Source organism: Oryctolagus cuniculus, chromosome 6 (assembly GCF_964237555.1).
Source record: "Oryctolagus cuniculus chromosome 6, mOryCun1.1, whole genome shotgun sequence".
Classification (NCBI taxonomy): Eukaryota; Metazoa; Chordata; class Mammalia; order Lagomorpha; family Leporidae; genus Oryctolagus; species Oryctolagus cuniculus.
In genome coordinates this window covers 25,976,891-25,993,146 of record NC_091437.1, presented here as the reverse complement: position 1 = coordinate 25,993,146, position 16,256 = coordinate 25,976,891, and the positions used below count along the sequence as shown (strand labels likewise).

General features: G+C 43.8%; 1 protein-coding gene across 12 annotated transcripts in view; it reads left to right on the top strand.

Moving 5' to 3' along the window:
- Positions 1-89: 89 nt before the first annotated feature.
- BRD8 (bromodomain containing 8) overlaps positions 90-16,256 on the top strand; it is a 36,897-nt gene continuing 20,730 nt past the window's right edge. For 6 of the 12 annotated variants that reach the window (XM_070076177.1, XM_070076174.1, XM_070076173.1 and 3 more), the window contains exons 1-17: positions 90-223; positions 1,444-1,540; positions 4,725-4,794; positions 6,751-6,800; positions 7,001-7,123; positions 7,243-7,323; positions 7,745-7,809; positions 9,254-9,390; positions 9,896-10,114; positions 10,486-10,630; positions 11,483-11,692; positions 12,083-12,363; positions 12,700-13,152; positions 13,472-13,565; positions 13,764-13,810; positions 14,566-14,780; positions 16,035-16,127. In XM_070076177.1, the coding sequence (XP_069932278.1) occupies positions 205-223; positions 1,444-1,540; positions 4,725-4,794; positions 6,751-6,800; positions 7,001-7,123; positions 7,243-7,323; positions 7,745-7,809; positions 9,254-9,390; positions 9,896-10,114; positions 10,486-10,630; positions 11,483-11,692; positions 12,083-12,363; positions 12,700-13,152; positions 13,472-13,565; positions 13,764-13,810; positions 14,566-14,780; positions 16,035-16,127 (2,399 nt within the window). In that variant the 5' untranslated portion in view covers positions 90-204. The remainder of the gene's footprint in view (positions 224-1,443; positions 1,541-4,724; positions 4,795-6,750; positions 6,801-7,000; positions 7,124-7,242; positions 7,324-7,744; positions 7,810-9,253; positions 9,391-9,895; positions 10,115-10,485; positions 10,631-11,482; positions 11,693-12,082; positions 12,364-12,699; positions 13,153-13,471; positions 13,566-13,763; positions 13,811-14,565; positions 14,781-16,034; positions 16,128-16,256) is intronic. The other 6 variants (XM_070076178.1, XM_070076176.1, XM_070076182.1 and 3 more) reach the window with 3 other exon arrangements.

The following is a 16,256-nucleotide window of genomic DNA, read 5'->3' as shown; positions in this document are numbered from 1 at the left end:
GTCGCCATTTTGTCTTTTATGTGGTAACAGCCCTTTCCCGGAACGCACAAGACCGCTGGTTCAGAGCGTTCGCTACGTCTTCGGAGAGAAAACTACATTTCCCAGGAGGCACCGCGAAGCAACGCCCGTACTCTATTTCCCAGAGTTCCCGGAGATCGGCCGAGTCGGACTGCCTCTCCTCAGGAGCTAGACTTCGGAGCCAAGATGGCGACGGGGACGGGCAGTGAGTATCGGGGCTGCTTTTGTTTGGGAGGCCGTTGGGGAGCCGGGGTTAAACACCACATTTCTGTCGCACGGCTAGGAAATCGAAAGAGTGGTTTGGCGGGGAGCCCGGAGTCCTCAGGGATTTGGGCTAGGCCGTGTCGTGAAGATAAGCGTCGGAGGGCCCCAGAGTTTACGGTCTTTCACCTCAGGGAGGGAGAAGGACGAGAAAAACAGCTCCGTGAATTTTTGTGTTATGAGCTGTGTAGGGTCAGAGGTAAAGGCAGCTTGGAAACCTGGGGTTGCTGATGAAGAGTTGTCGCGAGCTCTGTGGGAGTGGCAGGCATTTCAAAGAGCCAGTCATTCTCGGACCAACGTTGCGAGGCAGTGGAAGTGCGTATTTGAGCCGTGGGCTTTTTTCTGTCCGTGGGGAAGTTGCGTTTCGTGCGTTTCAGCCATTTCCGTGTTTGGGGTAGGAGAGGACCTTCAGGCCCGACGGTTGGGGGGAAGGGGCCGTTGGGAGTAAACAAGTTTATGCTAAGAGGGAGGCGGGGCCGGCGGCCGCTCGGAATCCTGGGAAATAAGCCCTTCCGTTCAAATTGGAATCCTTGTATTCTAGTGACAGCCTGATTCACCTTTTTTTTTTTTTTTTTTTAGATTTATTTATTTTTACTTGAAAACCAGAGTTACACAGAGAGAGGAGAGGCAGAGAGAGAGAGAGAGGGAGAGAGGGGTCTTCATCCACTGGTTCACGCCCCAATTGGCCTCAACGCCAGAGCGGCGCTGATCCCAAGTCAGGAGCCGGGAGCTTCCTCCAGGTCTCCCTTGTGGCTGCAGGGGCCCAAGGACTTGGGCCATCTTCTGCTGTTTTTCCAGGCCACAGCAGAGAGCTGGATTGGAAGTGGAGCCGCCGGGTCTCGAATCGGCGCCCTTATGGGATGCCGGCACTGCAGGCGGCGGCTTTACCCACTATGCCACAGCACCGACCCCAACTGGTTCGTCTTAATCTGGCATTCTCTCCCCATTCCCTGCCTTTTTTTTTTTTTTTTTTTTAATCTGAGCTTGAGCTATGGCATTTGAAAAAATATAATGCTATAATGCCAGTGTAAAGAATACAGTAGGTGCCATCGCCGGTGGTGTGGTGAAAATCAAGAATCTTTGATATTTGTATTGGGCTTTCAGTCCTTTCTTTGACACAGAAAACTTTCCCAGTGGTGGTCTCCAAGCCTTTTTTCCTTTCAGAACACAAGCTGCTGAGTACTGGCCCCACAGAGCCATGGTCCATCCGAGAGAAGCTGTGTTTAGCATCTTCTGTCATGAGGAGTGGAGATCAAAATTGGTAAGATGCTTTTTGGATCTTAGGAATTGTTGCATATTTTCAACATTGGGTTTTTTAGTCATATTAGTGTGAGTAGTATTTCTTTCTTAATAGCTTTAGTGGTATATAATTTGTAGAACTAACTCATTTAAAATAAACAATTCAGTGGTTTTTAGTATATTCACAGAATTGTACAACTAACATCATAATTAATTTTACATTATTCCTTCTCCCTAAAAAAATTATTTTCATTTTATTTGAAGAACTGAGACAGATGGGTCTTCATCCTGTTTCACTTTCTAAATGCCTGCATCAGTGGGAACTGAGCCCAGAACTCAGTCAGGCCTCCCGCATGGAAGGTGGGGTCCCTAGTACTTAAGCCATCACTGCTGCCTCTCAGAATGTACATTAGCTGGAAGCTGGAATTGGAATCAGAGCCAGGACTTGAACCTAGGCACTCTAATATGGAACGTGAGCATCTCAATCAGCATCTTCACACCACACCAAAGGCCTGCTCTTGCACTATTATTATTTTTATTGTTTTACAAAATTATTTATTTCATTGTGCAAATATATAAAAGGTTTACTTAATTATCTGGAAGGCAGAATTACAGAGAGAAAGGGAGAGCTCTTCCATCTGCTGGCTCACTCCCCAAATGACCACAGTTGCCCAGGGTGATCCAGGCTAAAACCAGGAGTCTGTTTTGTTTTTTTGTTTCAGTTGATATCTGTTATTTAAAAGGCAGACTTACAGAGAGAGAAAGAGAGATACCTTCCATTCACTGTTCACTCTCCGGATGACCATAACCACCAGGCCAAAGCCGAGAAATTCATCAGGGTCTCCTAAAAATGGAAGCAGGGTCCACCTTCTGTTGCTTTTCCAGGCTTATTAGTGTGGAACTGGATCTGAAGTGAAATAGCCAAGATTTGAACTGGTGTCCATATCGGATACTGTTATTGCAGGTGACAGCTTAACATGCTGTGCCACAGCACTGGCCCCTATCCCTCATTGTTCTTTTTTATTTTTTTAGATTTTATTTGTTTGAGAGACAGAGTTACAGACAGAAGGAAAAAGATATCTATTTGCTGGTTCACTTCCCAAATGGCCACATTGGTTAGAGCTGGGCAGATCTGATTACAGGAGCCAAGAACTTCTTCCAGGTCTTCACGTGGGTACAGGGGCCCAAGCACTTGGGCCTTCTTACACTGCTTTCCCAAGCCAAGCAGAGAGCTGGATTGGAAAAGCAGTACCTGGGACACAAACTCGTGCCTATACCCTCATTGTTCTTAATAAAGAAATAAACAGACACAGTTGGACACAATTTACACCCTTCCTTGATTTGAAAGGCAGAAATAGAGAGAGGTGGATCTTGTATCCACTGGTTTACAAACCCCCCACATGGCTGCAATGGAAGTTCCAAGAGTCAGGAACTTCTAATAGGTCTCTCACATGGATACAGGGGCTCAAGGACTTGGGCCATCTTCTGGTGTTTTCCCAGGCACATTGACAGGAAGCTGAATTAAAACCAACATTCCTACTTGGATTGTATTAGCTGGATCAGAAGTGGAGCATCTGGGTCTTGAACTGGCACCTATATGGGATACTGGCACTTGGGCAGAGGCTTAACTTTAATGTCACAGTGCCAGTCCCATACCTATGACTTTTTAAAAGGCATTTACAGGAGTTGTCATTGTAGCATCATGGGTAAAGCTTCTGCCTTCAGTGCCAGCATCCTATATGGGTGCAAGTTCTAGTGCCAGTTGCTTCTCTTCCGATTCAGCTCTCTCCTGTGGGTTGGGAAAGCAGTAGAAGATGCCCAAGTGCTTGGGCCCCTGTACCCGTGTGGGGGCTGGGAAGAAGCTCATGGCTCTAGGCTTTGGGTTGGCTCTGGTCATTGCAACCATTTGGGTAGTGAACCAGTGGATGGAAGATCTATCTCTGCCTCTGTCTCTCTGTAACTCTGCCTTTCAGATAAATAAAAAGATCTTTTTTAAAAAAGAAAAAGGCATTTGCAATCATAACAAAATTATATCCTTTCTTCAGTTAACATTGTATTATAAATGCATTCCTAATCATCATGTTTAATTATTTTTATGGGCTTTTTAACATTCCATCAAATTGAGATGAATAAATTAGACATCCTGTTGAATTTTTTGTGAAGAAAACCAACTGTTAATCAGTCTGAAGAGGTCTATATGAACCTCTTGGTGCTTGCTTTCTTTTTGTTGAATTACATCCTTACATTATATTCTCAGGAACCATAATAGTGACTCAAAAAGATAATAATTTTTTGGCTATAGAGTATATTACAAGTCGCTTTTCAAAAGGCAGATCTTTTTTTTTTCTTGAAGATTTATTTGTTTATTTGAAGGGCACAGTGAAAGAGAGAAACAGATTTTCCATCCACTAATTCACTCCGCAGTTGGCTACAACAGTCAGGGCTGGGCCATGCTGAGTTCAGGAGCCAGGAACTCCATTCTGTTCTCTGCATGGGTAGCAGGGGCCCAAGCATTTGGGCTGTCTTCCATTGCCTTGCCAAGCATATTAGGAGGAAGCTTGATTGAAAGCAGAACAGCTGGGATTCAAACTGGCACAGATATATTAAGCTGGCATCACAAATGGCAGTTTAACCTGCTGTGCCACAGTACTTGCCCCAGGCAGCTATTTAGAAAATCCAAACCAGATGAACATATTTAATATCTTAGGAGGTTGACTTCACTTCACCCAATAAGTATTTCACCCAGGAAAACTATTTAGCAAAGACTTTCTCTTTCTCTCTTCCTGAATATTTCCCAGTGGTAGTCACCCCCCCCCCCCCATGGTAGTTTTTACAATTTTTTTTCTTTTATTTCTTTGAGAGGCAGAGACAAAGTTAGACATAGAGCTTTGATCTGTTGGTTTGCTTCCCAAGTGCCTGCACTAAGTGAAAATGAGCTAGTCCAAAGTTTTCCACATTGGCAGGAACCCAGTTATGTGACCATCTCTGCTGGTTACCAGGGACTACATTAGCAGGGTGCTGAAGTCAAGAGCTGTGACTGGGTATCAAATCCAGGTACTCTGATGGGTATCTTAAGCTGTTGGCTAAACATCCACCCCACAATGGTAGTTTTTTATTTCAAAACTTGAACTCCAAACCTTGAACTCTCAGCATACTTTCCCCTCTTTTTTTGTTTGGTATGTAATAAAGCTTTTCTTATTTTGTAGGGTATCAGTTAGCAGAGCAATCAAGCCCTTCGCAGAACCTGGACGTCCTCCAGACTGGTTTTCCCAAAAAGTAAGTTCCCAAGCAAATGCTTTTTTATTCTTACTATTTTTTTAAAAGATTTATTTGAAAGTCTGAGTTACACAGAGAGAGAAGGAGAGGCAGAGAGAGATAGGTCCTCCATCCACTGGTTCACTCCCCAATTGGCCACAATGGCCAGAGCTATGCTGATTTGAAGCCAGGGAGATTCTTCTGGATCTCCCACATAGGTGCAGGGGCCCAAGGACTTGGGCTGTCTTCTTCTGCTTTCCCAGGCCATAGCAGAGAGCTGGATCAGAAGTGGAGCAGCCAGGTCTCGAACCAGCACCCATATGGGATGCCGGCAATGCAGGCAGTAGCTTTACCCGCTAAGCCATAACATCGGCCCCTATTCTTTTTTAAAAGCTTTTATTTTTATTTATTTGAAAAGCATAGCAACAGAGACAGAGGTTTTCCAACTGCTGGTGTACTCCCCAAATAGTTGCAACAGCCAGTGCTGGGCCAGGACAAAGCCAGGAACCTAGGTTTTGGGAACTCCATCCAGGTTTCCCACGTGGGTGGCAAAGACCCAAATACTTGAGCCATGTTTCGCTGCCTTCCCAGGCACATTCACAGGAAGCTGAATCAGAGCCTGCTTGGGTTGCTGGTGTTACAAGCAGCAGCTAATCAGCTGGGCCACAACGATGGCCCTACAACTGCTCCTTTTTTTTTTTTTTTTTTTTTAAGATTTATTTATTTGAAGGCAGAATTACAGAGAGGCAGAGGCAGAGACAGGGGGAGGTCTTCCATCCACTGGTTCACTCCCCAGATGGTCGCAGTGGCTGGAGCTGTGCCTATGTGGAGCCAGGAGCTTCCAGGTCTCCCATGTGGGTGCACAGGCCCAAGGACTTGGGCCATTTCCTACTGCTTTCCCAGGCCATAGTAGAGAGCTGGATCAGAAGAGGAGCAGCCGGGACTAGAACCGTTGCCCATATAGGATGATGGCACTGCAGGCGGCAGCTTTACCCACTGCATCACAGCACCAGTCCCTACAACTGCTCTTTTAGAGCAGTCTTTGGGATGTGAGATAGGTTCTGCTTAGGTCCTTTGTTAAAATTTTTTTTTTGATAATTTTATTTATTTAAAAGACTTCATTTATTTTAAGACTATTTATTTGAAAGGCAGAAGGAAAAGATAGGGAGAGACAGTTTTTCCACCCATTGGTACACTTTCCAAATGTTCACAGTGGCTGGGGCTGGGCAGTTCTGAAGCTGGGAGGAGAGAACTCAGTCCAGGTCTTCCTCATGGGTGGCAGAGGCCCAAGTGCTTTAGCCATCTTACACTGCCTTCCCAGGTACATGAGCAGGGAGCTCGGTCATAAGCAGAGCAGCTGAGACTCGAACCTGTGTTCTGATATAGGATGCTGGCATTGTAGGCAGCAACTTAGCTCACTGTGCTACCATACCAACTTCAAGTCTTTTAATTGCAAGGCTTTTTGAAGTGGGAAAATAATATGGAATGCCTTTTCACTTCATCCTTGTTTGTAATGTATGTTTGTTTGTTTACAATCTCTTTGTCAGTGTAGCATAACAAATAAGAACCCACAATTGCAGATTAGATCTGGGTTAATTATGTCTTTACCTAATTCTTTGGACTTTCTCATTTATAAAATAGAATTGCTTCTGGAGTAGTGTAAAGTTAATTGTAATACTAGTATGTGTAAAGCTTTTAGCACAGAGCCTTTCATGTGGTGAGCAGTTGATAGTAGCTGTAAATATTGACATACAGTTTATTTTCCCCAAAGACACAAATTGTAGACCAGAAGATGGCCCTATCTGTGTCTTGGTTTTGATTATTTTGAACTAATTTGATTGGAAAAGAAATTGCCCTCCTTGAAACCACTCACATCTTACATGTAGCTTTCTTCTACCAACCTTAATCTGTTGAAACTTTGAAAGATCACTCCTTGCAAAGCTTGTTTATCATGTTTTCACTTTTTTTTCTCTGTAGCATTGTGCTTCTCAGTATTCAGAGCTTCTGGAGACCACTGAAACTCCAAAGTGAGTACAAAGCCAGATCTTTTAGTGGAGAGTGTTTACTGAGGAAGTCTCGTTTTTGTTTATATTAGTGGTGAAAGTATAGCAGAAGTTATCTGTTACTGAGTGGTGGAAAAGGCAGAAATCAAGTGGGAGTGAGAACTAATGTTGTCTTATTCAAATGTGAATTTATCTTATTGTTATTTTAAAAATTTTTTCCACAGACGGAAACGGGGTGAGAAGGGAGAAGTGGTAGAAACTGTTGAAGATGTGATTGTTCGGAAACTGACGGCTGAGCGAGTAGAGGAGCTAAAGAAAGTGATAAAGGAAACCCAGGAGAGATATAGGTACTTATCAGAGAAAATGCTAAGTGGTTGGGAAAAACAAGTGGCTGACTTGTGATATTAGTCAGCATTTTTTAAATAGCAGATTAAAAGGCTAAGTCTACCTCTCTTTCTTCCAACAGAAGGCTAAAAAGAGATGCAGAACTAATTCAAGCTGGACACATGGATAGCAGACTGGATGAGCTTTGCAATGACATTGCAATGTGGGTTATATTGTGGTGTTCATATGTTCGTGCTTTTTTCTGTTGTTTCACTCTCTTTCCCTCTCAATAATCTGGCTTATTTCCTGCAACTACCTTCCCTTTAAACTTGAGAAAGTTCTGGAAAGGGAAACATGTAGAGTGGCTTGGTGGCTGGGAGTGGGAGTGAGTCCTAGATGGGGATGCAATTGGACATTTCAATACGCAGACATAACTTTGTTCTGCCTCAAAAGTGAGTCGGTTTTGCCTGAGTAAAGAACTGGGAATTAATAGAATCCAATTCTCTGCTTTGCTGATTGGTATTCCTATTGAGACCTTTTCTCCACAAAATACTGGTTTTCCTAAAAATTTCTTTGGAAGGCAACTGTGAACTGTGGAGAGGAGCTAGAGCTTGCTGACATTTAACCCTTAATTCCCTTTCAAGGAAAAAGAAATTGGAGGAAGAAGAGGCTGAAGTAAAAAGGAAAGCTACAGATGCTGCATATCAGGGTAAGCTAAACCTAGTGTGTCTTAGCAATTTATACAGTACTACATACTAATGACATTTAGGGCCTTTTTATTTTTTTAAAGATTAATTTATTTGAAGGGCAGAGTTAGAGAGAGGGAGAGACAGGAAGGGATCTTCATCAACTGATACATGCTGCAAAAGACTCTAGTGGCTATTGGTGGGCCAGGCCAAAGCCAGGAGCCTGGAATTCCATCTGGAGTTTCCCATATGGGTACCAGGGGCCGAAGCACCAAGGCCACTTACTAATGCTTTCCCTGTTGTGTTAACAGGGAGCTGGATTGGAAGTGGAGCAGGTGGGACTTGAATTACTGCTCATGTGCTATGCTAGCTTCATAGGTGGCAGCTTAACTTGCTATACCACAAAGTAGACCCCTTACAGACTTTTAGAAAATTTATTTATTTGAGAAGTAGAGAGCTCCCATCTGTTGGTTCACTTCCCACATGTTTGCAGTGGCTGCAGCTAGGCCAGGCTGCTAGTAGGGAACTCGGTCCAGGTCTTCCTCCATGAACCAACCCAGGTGTACATTAGCAGGAAGCTGGAATTGAGAGTGAGCCAAGAATTGAACCCAGGTACTCTAACATGGGATGCAAACATCTCAATCAGTGTCTTAACCACCAAGTTTAACACATGCCTCTGAAGAGTGTTTTGTAATATGTATTTCACCAGTTTAAATTTACTTGCAAACCTTGCCCTTTGCTCTTCTCCTTTACTAGAATATAAACATTCTGTAATGCCTAGAAGAAAAGTCTCTTTAGTTCTCTTCAGATCTCACTTGACTGAATCAACTTTGAGGACACAGGAACTCGATAATAGCACACTGAACATAATTAAGGTTTTAGAAGTCAAAGGCCTGTGAAAATACTGAAAATAACTGAGTCATTAGATGAGGACAGGAAAATTAGTTGTTTCCAACTCTACAAATATATGGGGTGAACCGATGAGATCTTTCCCTCATTTTAAAAGCAGTATCTTAATCTTTTTTTTTTTTTTTTCCAAGATTTATTGATTTATTTATTTGAAAGTCAGAGTTGCAGAGAGAGAAGGAGAGGCGCAGAAAGAGAGGTCTTTCATCTGCCAGTTCACTCCCCAATTAGCCGCAACAGCCAGAGCTGTGCTGATCCAGAGCCAGGAGCTTCTTCGTAGTCTCCCGTGCGGATACAGGGGTCCAAGGACTTGGGCCATCTTCTTTAAGTTGCTGAAGAGGATATTGAGGGATTTTTTTTTACCCCCCTCTAAGGACTTTTTCAAATAATTAAATGTTTAAATGAGTTTGTTTAGTATGCGCATTGCCCCTAGGAAAACCTGGGACAAAAAATGACCCTTCTCCAAAAGCATTTACAGAAGGTTTTCTAATCCCAGGGTTCTAATTTTGTTCTGGTGATGGCTTCATTCCTGTTTTCCTTTATTGTGTATTTATATTCTAGCCCGTCAAGCAGTAAAAACACCCCCTCGGAGGTTACCCACTGTGATGGTCCGCTCTCCTATAGATTCTGCCTCCCCTGGAGGTGATTATCCACTTGGGGACTTGACTCCGGCTACTATGGAAGAGGCCACCTCTGGGGTGAGTATATTTCCATTCTTTGGAGTTGATCAGCAAAGGGTCCATAAGCCAGGAGAGAGATCAGTGATGAGGAAACCACTTTTGGCCTAAAGCAAATTTCTCTCTTGGTCTGATTACAAAAGATTTAATTTAGTTCTAAGTTAAGGTTGAATATAAAGAGACAAAGGCATTTTGTGAGATAGATAAAGGACCATGTTAATCATTGTTTGCTAAGTACTAGGCATATGACATTCCTGATGAAATGAGAGAGAATTTCCTTGTAAATAAAATTGCTAGTGAGTGAAGAATTTGTAAAAGGCAGGAATGGTTGGGTCACTGTAGGTTTGAATGGGTGGGTGGAAGAGAAAAAACTGTAAGAACATGGGTTAGAATAGGAGGGGTAGAGGGTTTCTGGGTAATTTCACTCAGAACTAATAAAGTAATAGGCAGACACACTAACCCATCCAGATTAGTAGAACCTTCCATAGTTTGAGAAGTCAGATAAAGGTTCTCTGTTGTCTCTTAGGTAACCCCTGGGACTTTGCCGAATACCCCAGTCACCTCGTTTCCTGGGATTCCTGACACCCTTCCTCCAGGCTCTGCACCCTTAGAAGCCCCCATGACCCCAGTAACAGATGATTCACCCCAGAAAAAGATGCTTGGACAGAAAGCAACTCCACCCCCCTCCCCTCTGCTGTCAGAGCTCTTGAAGAAGGGCAGCCTCCTGCCTACTAGCCCCAGACTGGTATGGAGACTTCTGTGGGTGTTTGAGAGCTGTGGTGATTAGTACTTGGAAGGGAGTGCCTGGGACCTAAAATATAACATGGAAAAAAAGTTCAAAAGAGGAAGACATCTTTTAGTTAAATTGTTGACTTTTAAAAAATATATAATAAGTTGCTAGTGTCCTTGGGCCCCGAGGTTTCTGAACTACAATTATTTTGGTTCTCTTCTCCAGAGAACTCTTGTCAAATAAGTTCTGAATATTACAGTTTACATTTTCCCTCTCTGTGGATATTATAGTTTTCATGAAGTTTGGTTGACTGCTGGAGCTTTTTTTGGGAAATAGTAGTAAAGGAAAGCTTGAGGGTAGTCTTCACCTCTATTCTTCCCTGTTAGGTCAATGAGAGTGAAATGGCTGTGGCTTCTGGCCACCTGAACAGTACAGGTGTTCTCCTGGAGGTAGGCGGGGTCCTTCCCATGATACATGGTGGGGAGATACAGCAAACACCCAATACTGTTGCAGCCTCCCCTGCTGCCTCAGGTAAGTCATTTCTTTACTCCAGAGATGCTGTTTTTGGCATTGACTGTCCATGGTTTTAGAGTTTGTTACTAAGCAATTGTCAATCCTAAGATTTAAAGCCCAAATGCTTTTTGTAACTTTTTTTTGGAACTACCTTACCTATTAAACGACATAATGCTACAAATTACAAATCCATTCCCTATTCAGATTATTCACTGTTGACCACAGCATACATACTGATAAAAGTCACAGTAAAGTTGCTTTTATGTGGTTTGCAAAATTGTGGAAAAGCTTTATGTACACTTTATGTACACTAGAGAGAGCTTGAGAACCAATGAACTATGCTTGCCACACATTGGTTTTGTGACCTTGGATGAGTAGCTATTGAGCATTGGTTACCCTTTTTACTAATGGTGATGCTTCACAAGCATGTGATACTTGAATGATGTAGTGAATGTAAAGCCAAATTAAAAGTTCTTTGAGAAATGCTATATAGACATAAGATACTGATACTTATTTGATGTTGAACTTGGATGGTTTACAGCATGCTGAACCAAAACAGAAGTGACAGGTTTATTCATACTAGTTATTTGTTTTGTTTTCGAAGATTATTTCTTATTCCTCTGAAGAAAAATTGCCACTGTTTTCCTTACACATTGTGTGTTCTAGTGCTTTGATTCATTCTTAATTTGGAGAAGAGTCTTTAAGTGAGATTAGGAGAACTAAGGATATAGATAATTAGCTTGTTCAACACAGGAGTTGGCTTTCATCCTTTGAGACTAAAATTTTTATTGGTTGAGTCTTTAAGTGGCTATTACTTCTTGTTCACATGCTATCTTCTTACATCATTTTGTGTACCTCTTTGTCTGTTAGGTGCTCCCACTCTTTCCCGGCTTTTAGAAGCTGGTCCTACACAGTTTACCACACCTCTTGCTTCCTTCACTACTGTTGCCAGTGAGCCTCCAGTTAAACTTGTGCCACCCCCTGTAGAGTCTGTGTCCCAGGCTACCATTGTCATGATGCCTGCGCTGCCAGCACCGTCCTCTGCTCCGGCTGTCTCCACTCCTGAAAGTGTAGCTCCAGGTGCGTCCTTGACCCACGCCCTGAGCAGCCACTAGGTCCAGAATTTCATTTTGAGCTTCAGTTAGAGAAAGATAACCAAGCGCATCAACTCCATTCAGATGCATCTGTTCTGTTCTCCATAGACATAAGCTTTCCTTAGCCTTAGAAAATAAAGAATGTGAGAAGAGGTGGGTGGGCATGAAAGTGTTTGGAGGTAGGGAAACGGCTAAGTATACAAATATGAGCAGGCTTAACTCTCAAAACTGGGGTGGAGAAAACCATGGGCAAATGCAGCTTTTTCACTGCAACTGTGTGGGTTCTTGACATCTGTCTACAGTCCTGGTGTGATCTCTGGGTGGTTACTTCGTACTCAATAAGTGTCTGAGATGTGTTTCTCTTCCTGTTATTCAGTGAGTCAGCCTGATGCCTGTGTTCCTATGGAGACTGTGGGAGATCCACATACAGTGACTGTTTCCATGGATAGCAGTGAAATCTCCATGATTATTAATTCTATCAAAGAAGAGTGTTTCCGATCAGGGGTAGCAGAGGCCCCTGGAGGATCAAAACCTCCCAGCATAGATGGGAAGGAAGATTTAGATCTGGCTGAGAAGATGGATATTGCTGTGTCTTACACAGGTGAAGAGCTGGACTTTGAAACTGTTGGAGACATCATTGCCATCATTGAGGACAAGGTAACTATTCAGCAAGGCCCTAGAGAGTCTCTCGTGCGTCCTACCTAGGCCACTCTCCTCTGCCTGTCTTAGAATTACTTAAACAGCTCTCCTTCTTCTGCCTACCTCCATATCTGTAGTCCACAAGTCCTTTTGGTGCTGACTTGCTAGTCATCTCCCCAGCCATTCCTGTGTTACTGGTTTGCATAGGACAGGTGGGTGTCCACTGGTTGTTTCCACTACATGGAGAAGATGGAGAGAGAAGCTGCAGATTCAGGCCATCTCATTCAGTGCTAACAAAATTAAGGGACTCGGGCTTCTTTCTGTGACCTCAACAGTCTGTGTATTGTGGGACAGGTAGATGATCACCCTGAAGTGCTGGATGTGGCAGCAGTGGAAGCAGCACTATCATTCTGTGAAGAGAATGATGATCCCCAGTCCCTGCCTGGCCCCTGGGAGCATCCTATCCAGCAGGAGCGGGAAAAGCCAGTACCTCTCCCTGCACCCGAATTGATGGTTAAGCAAGAGAGATTGGACTTTGAGGAAACAGAAAACAAGGGGATCCATGAACTGGTGGACATGAGGGAACCCAGTGTTGAGATCAAGGTGGAACCTGCAGAAACAGAGCCAGGCATTTCGGGGCCTGAAATGGTAGCTGGAGTTGTCCCAGCCACAAGTATGGAACCACCTGAACTCAGGAGTCAGGACTTAGATGAAGAACCCAGAAGTATTGCAACTGGAGAGATCTCTGAAGCAGATGTTTCCAGTGGGAAAGGCGATGAGACCACACTTACAACTGTGAAGACAGAGGTATTTAATAAGATTGAGGGTTGGGAGGATGGAGAGTTATACTATAGGGAAAAGGTGACAGGCTTTTGTTTTCTTGTTCGGTTCTGAAGTTCTCACATGTTTGGTGCATCCTACAAAAGCACTTATGTTGTGAATATTGTTGTATATATTTATTCCAGTTAAGATGACCACTGGAGTCTTTATATGAGTAGGACTTAGAATTCTCTGTACAGGTTCATTATTATTGAAAAATGAAATTTTGTGAACTCTTAGAATTCACCATTACTTAGAGTATTGATGTTTGTTTGTTTGGTGTGTTTTTTTTTTTTGGGGTCTTTAGGCATCCCCTGAGAGCATGTTATCTCCCTCACATGGCTCAAATCCCATTGAAGATCCTTTAGAGACAGAGACTCAACACAAATTTGAAATGTCAGGTAAATAAAGACCAGGAAACCTGTACTCTGTGACTAACTTGAAATCATTTGCTTTGGCTTCTAAGGGATTGTGGGTTGTGGGCAAGTACAGGAAGTAGAATAGGTCAGCATGGAAAGGAGAGCTGCAGGGGATTACGGTCCATAGTAGGGGAAGGCTAAGGTGGAAAAATCTTCAGGTAGTCTTTCTCTCCTCTGCAGACTCATTGAAAGAAGAATCAGGGGCTATTTTTGGAAGCCAGATAAAGGTATTTCAGATTTTTCTTTATTCCTCTTGCCATGTGATAGATTTCCCTATAGCACTCCCTTTTTTAATGAATTTCAGTAAACTCACAGCTTTATTCTCTGAGATGAGACTGGTAAGGAGTTGCATGGGGAAAAGCTGTAGTGGACAGTCAGGCATATGGGAGTACATATAATTACTGCACGTGCTACCCATCTGAACATTACATGGTTATTTTCTTGGCATGAAGTATACAAAGAAGCTCTGATGCACCCCAAGTGATTTGGAGTCAATAGGAATACTAGAGCCAGGAAGAAACTATAGAAAATCAGATTTTTTTAGACTATTCAAAGAGAATCATCTGAAGTTTTTATTTTAGAGTTACTAGAGCAGTAATAAAAAAGATTTGAAGTAATGCGATGTGAGCTTGCTCCATCAAATGAGACACGAAGTAAAAACTATTTTTGATAACTTTGTACCCAGGGTCAGAGTTCCTCTCAAGAGCAAGGGGAAAGAAGGAACGCCTCTTAGCTTAGTCTTAAGTAAGTAGCTTTTTTTTTTTCTTCCTTTTAAAAAGATCCTGGATTTTATTCTTTGTCCAGGTTCTAGATTACTTTATTTAGTCAGTGTCTGCTAAGTAGATGGTAGTATGAGTGATAGAGGGCTCAAAGTGTGAGGCCATTTCTAGAGTTGATCTAACCCAAAAGACAGACCATGTTTAATGATGCTTTGCTGGATAGCTTTACGTGCATTTGTTGACCGGAGCACACTGTGTCTAAGGATGCCCCAGGTGAGGATGAGGAAGAAGATGGGGTCAGTGAAGCAGCCAGCCTAGAGGAGCCTAAGGAAGAAGATCAAGGAGAAGGCTATTTGTCAGAAATGGATAATGAACCCCCTGTGAGCGAGAGTGATGATGGCTTTAGCATACACAATGCTACACTGCAGTCACATACACTGGCCGACTCCATCCCCAGCAGCCCTGCTTCTTCACAGTTGTGAGTATTAGAGATTTCTTTGTTTGAGTCCAAGGCAGTCAAGGTGAGAAGTAGGAGAAAATCTTTCCTTTATTTCTTTTTTAATTTTTATTTTTTAATTTTTTTTTTGACAGGCAGAGTGGACAGTGGGAGAGAGAGACAGAGAGAAAGGTCTTCTTTTTGCCATTGGTTCACCCTCCAATGGCCGCCGCGGCCGGCGTGCTGTGGCCGGCGCACTGCACTGATCCGATGGCAGGAGCCAGGTACCTATCCTGGTCTCCCATGGGGTGCAGGGCCCAAGCACTTGGGCCATCCTCCACTGCACTCCCTGGCCACAGCAGAGAGCTGGCCTGGAAGAGGGGCAACCGGGACAGAATCCGGCGCCTCGACTGGGACTAGAACCTGGTGTGCCGGCGCCGCAAGGCGGAGGATTAGCCTAGTGAGCCGCAGCGCCGGCCACTCCGCCTTTCAAATCAATAAAATAAAATAAAATAAAAAAACAGTAAGACTAAAGAAAAGATTTTTGGCCAGCGCCGCAGCTCACTAGGCTAATCCTCCGCCTTGCGGCGCCAGCACACCAGGTTCTAGTCCCGGTCGGGGTGCTGGATTCTGTCCCGGTTGCCCCTCTTCCAGGCCAGCTCTCTGCTGTGGCCCGGGAGTGCAGTGGAGGATGGCCCAAGTGCTTGGGCCCTGCACCCCATGGGAGACCAGGAGAAGCACGTGGCTCCTGGCTTTGGATCAGTGCGGTGCGCCGGCTGCGGCGGCCATTGGAGGGTGAACCAACGGCAAAGGAAGACCTTTTTCTCCGTCTCTCTCTCTCTCTCACTGTCGAATCTGCCTGTCAAAAAAAAAAAAGAAAAGAAAAGAAAAGAAAAGAAAGGCGGAGTGATAGAGGGAGAGAGATATCTTTGATCCTCTGGTTAACTTCCCAAATGTGGCAACAGGTGGGGCTGAGCCAGGCTGAATCCAGGTGCCAGTAACTTCATCCCAGTCTCCCACATGGGTGCAGGGGCCCAAGTACTTGGGCCATTTGCTGCTTTCCCTCCCTGGAGCATTACCAGGCTCAGCAGTGGAGTAGCCAAGACTCGAACTGGCACCCATATGGTTGCCAGTGTTGCAGGTGGTAGCTTAACCTGCTATGCCACATGCCAGCCCCCTTTTCTTTAATCTTATTTTCTCATCTTCCTATTCTTGGCCTGGAAGAAATAACTGACATGAAATAATTAGGGCTTTTTTTTCTTTCACCTTGCCTACTGATCTGTGTGTCTATTTCAGTTCTGTCTGTAGTGAGGATCAAGAAGCTATTCAGGCACAGAAAATATGGAAGAAAGCCATCATGCTTGTGTGGAGAGCGGCAGCTAATCATAGGTGAGTGGCTTTACCCATCAGTAGGTTCATTCCCTCCTGGTCCTCCTCTTTGTAGATGAAAAGAAAGCAGTCTAAGTAGGCTTCTGTGGGACTGTTGGTGGTGTCTCTACCTACCTTTAGCTACTTGAT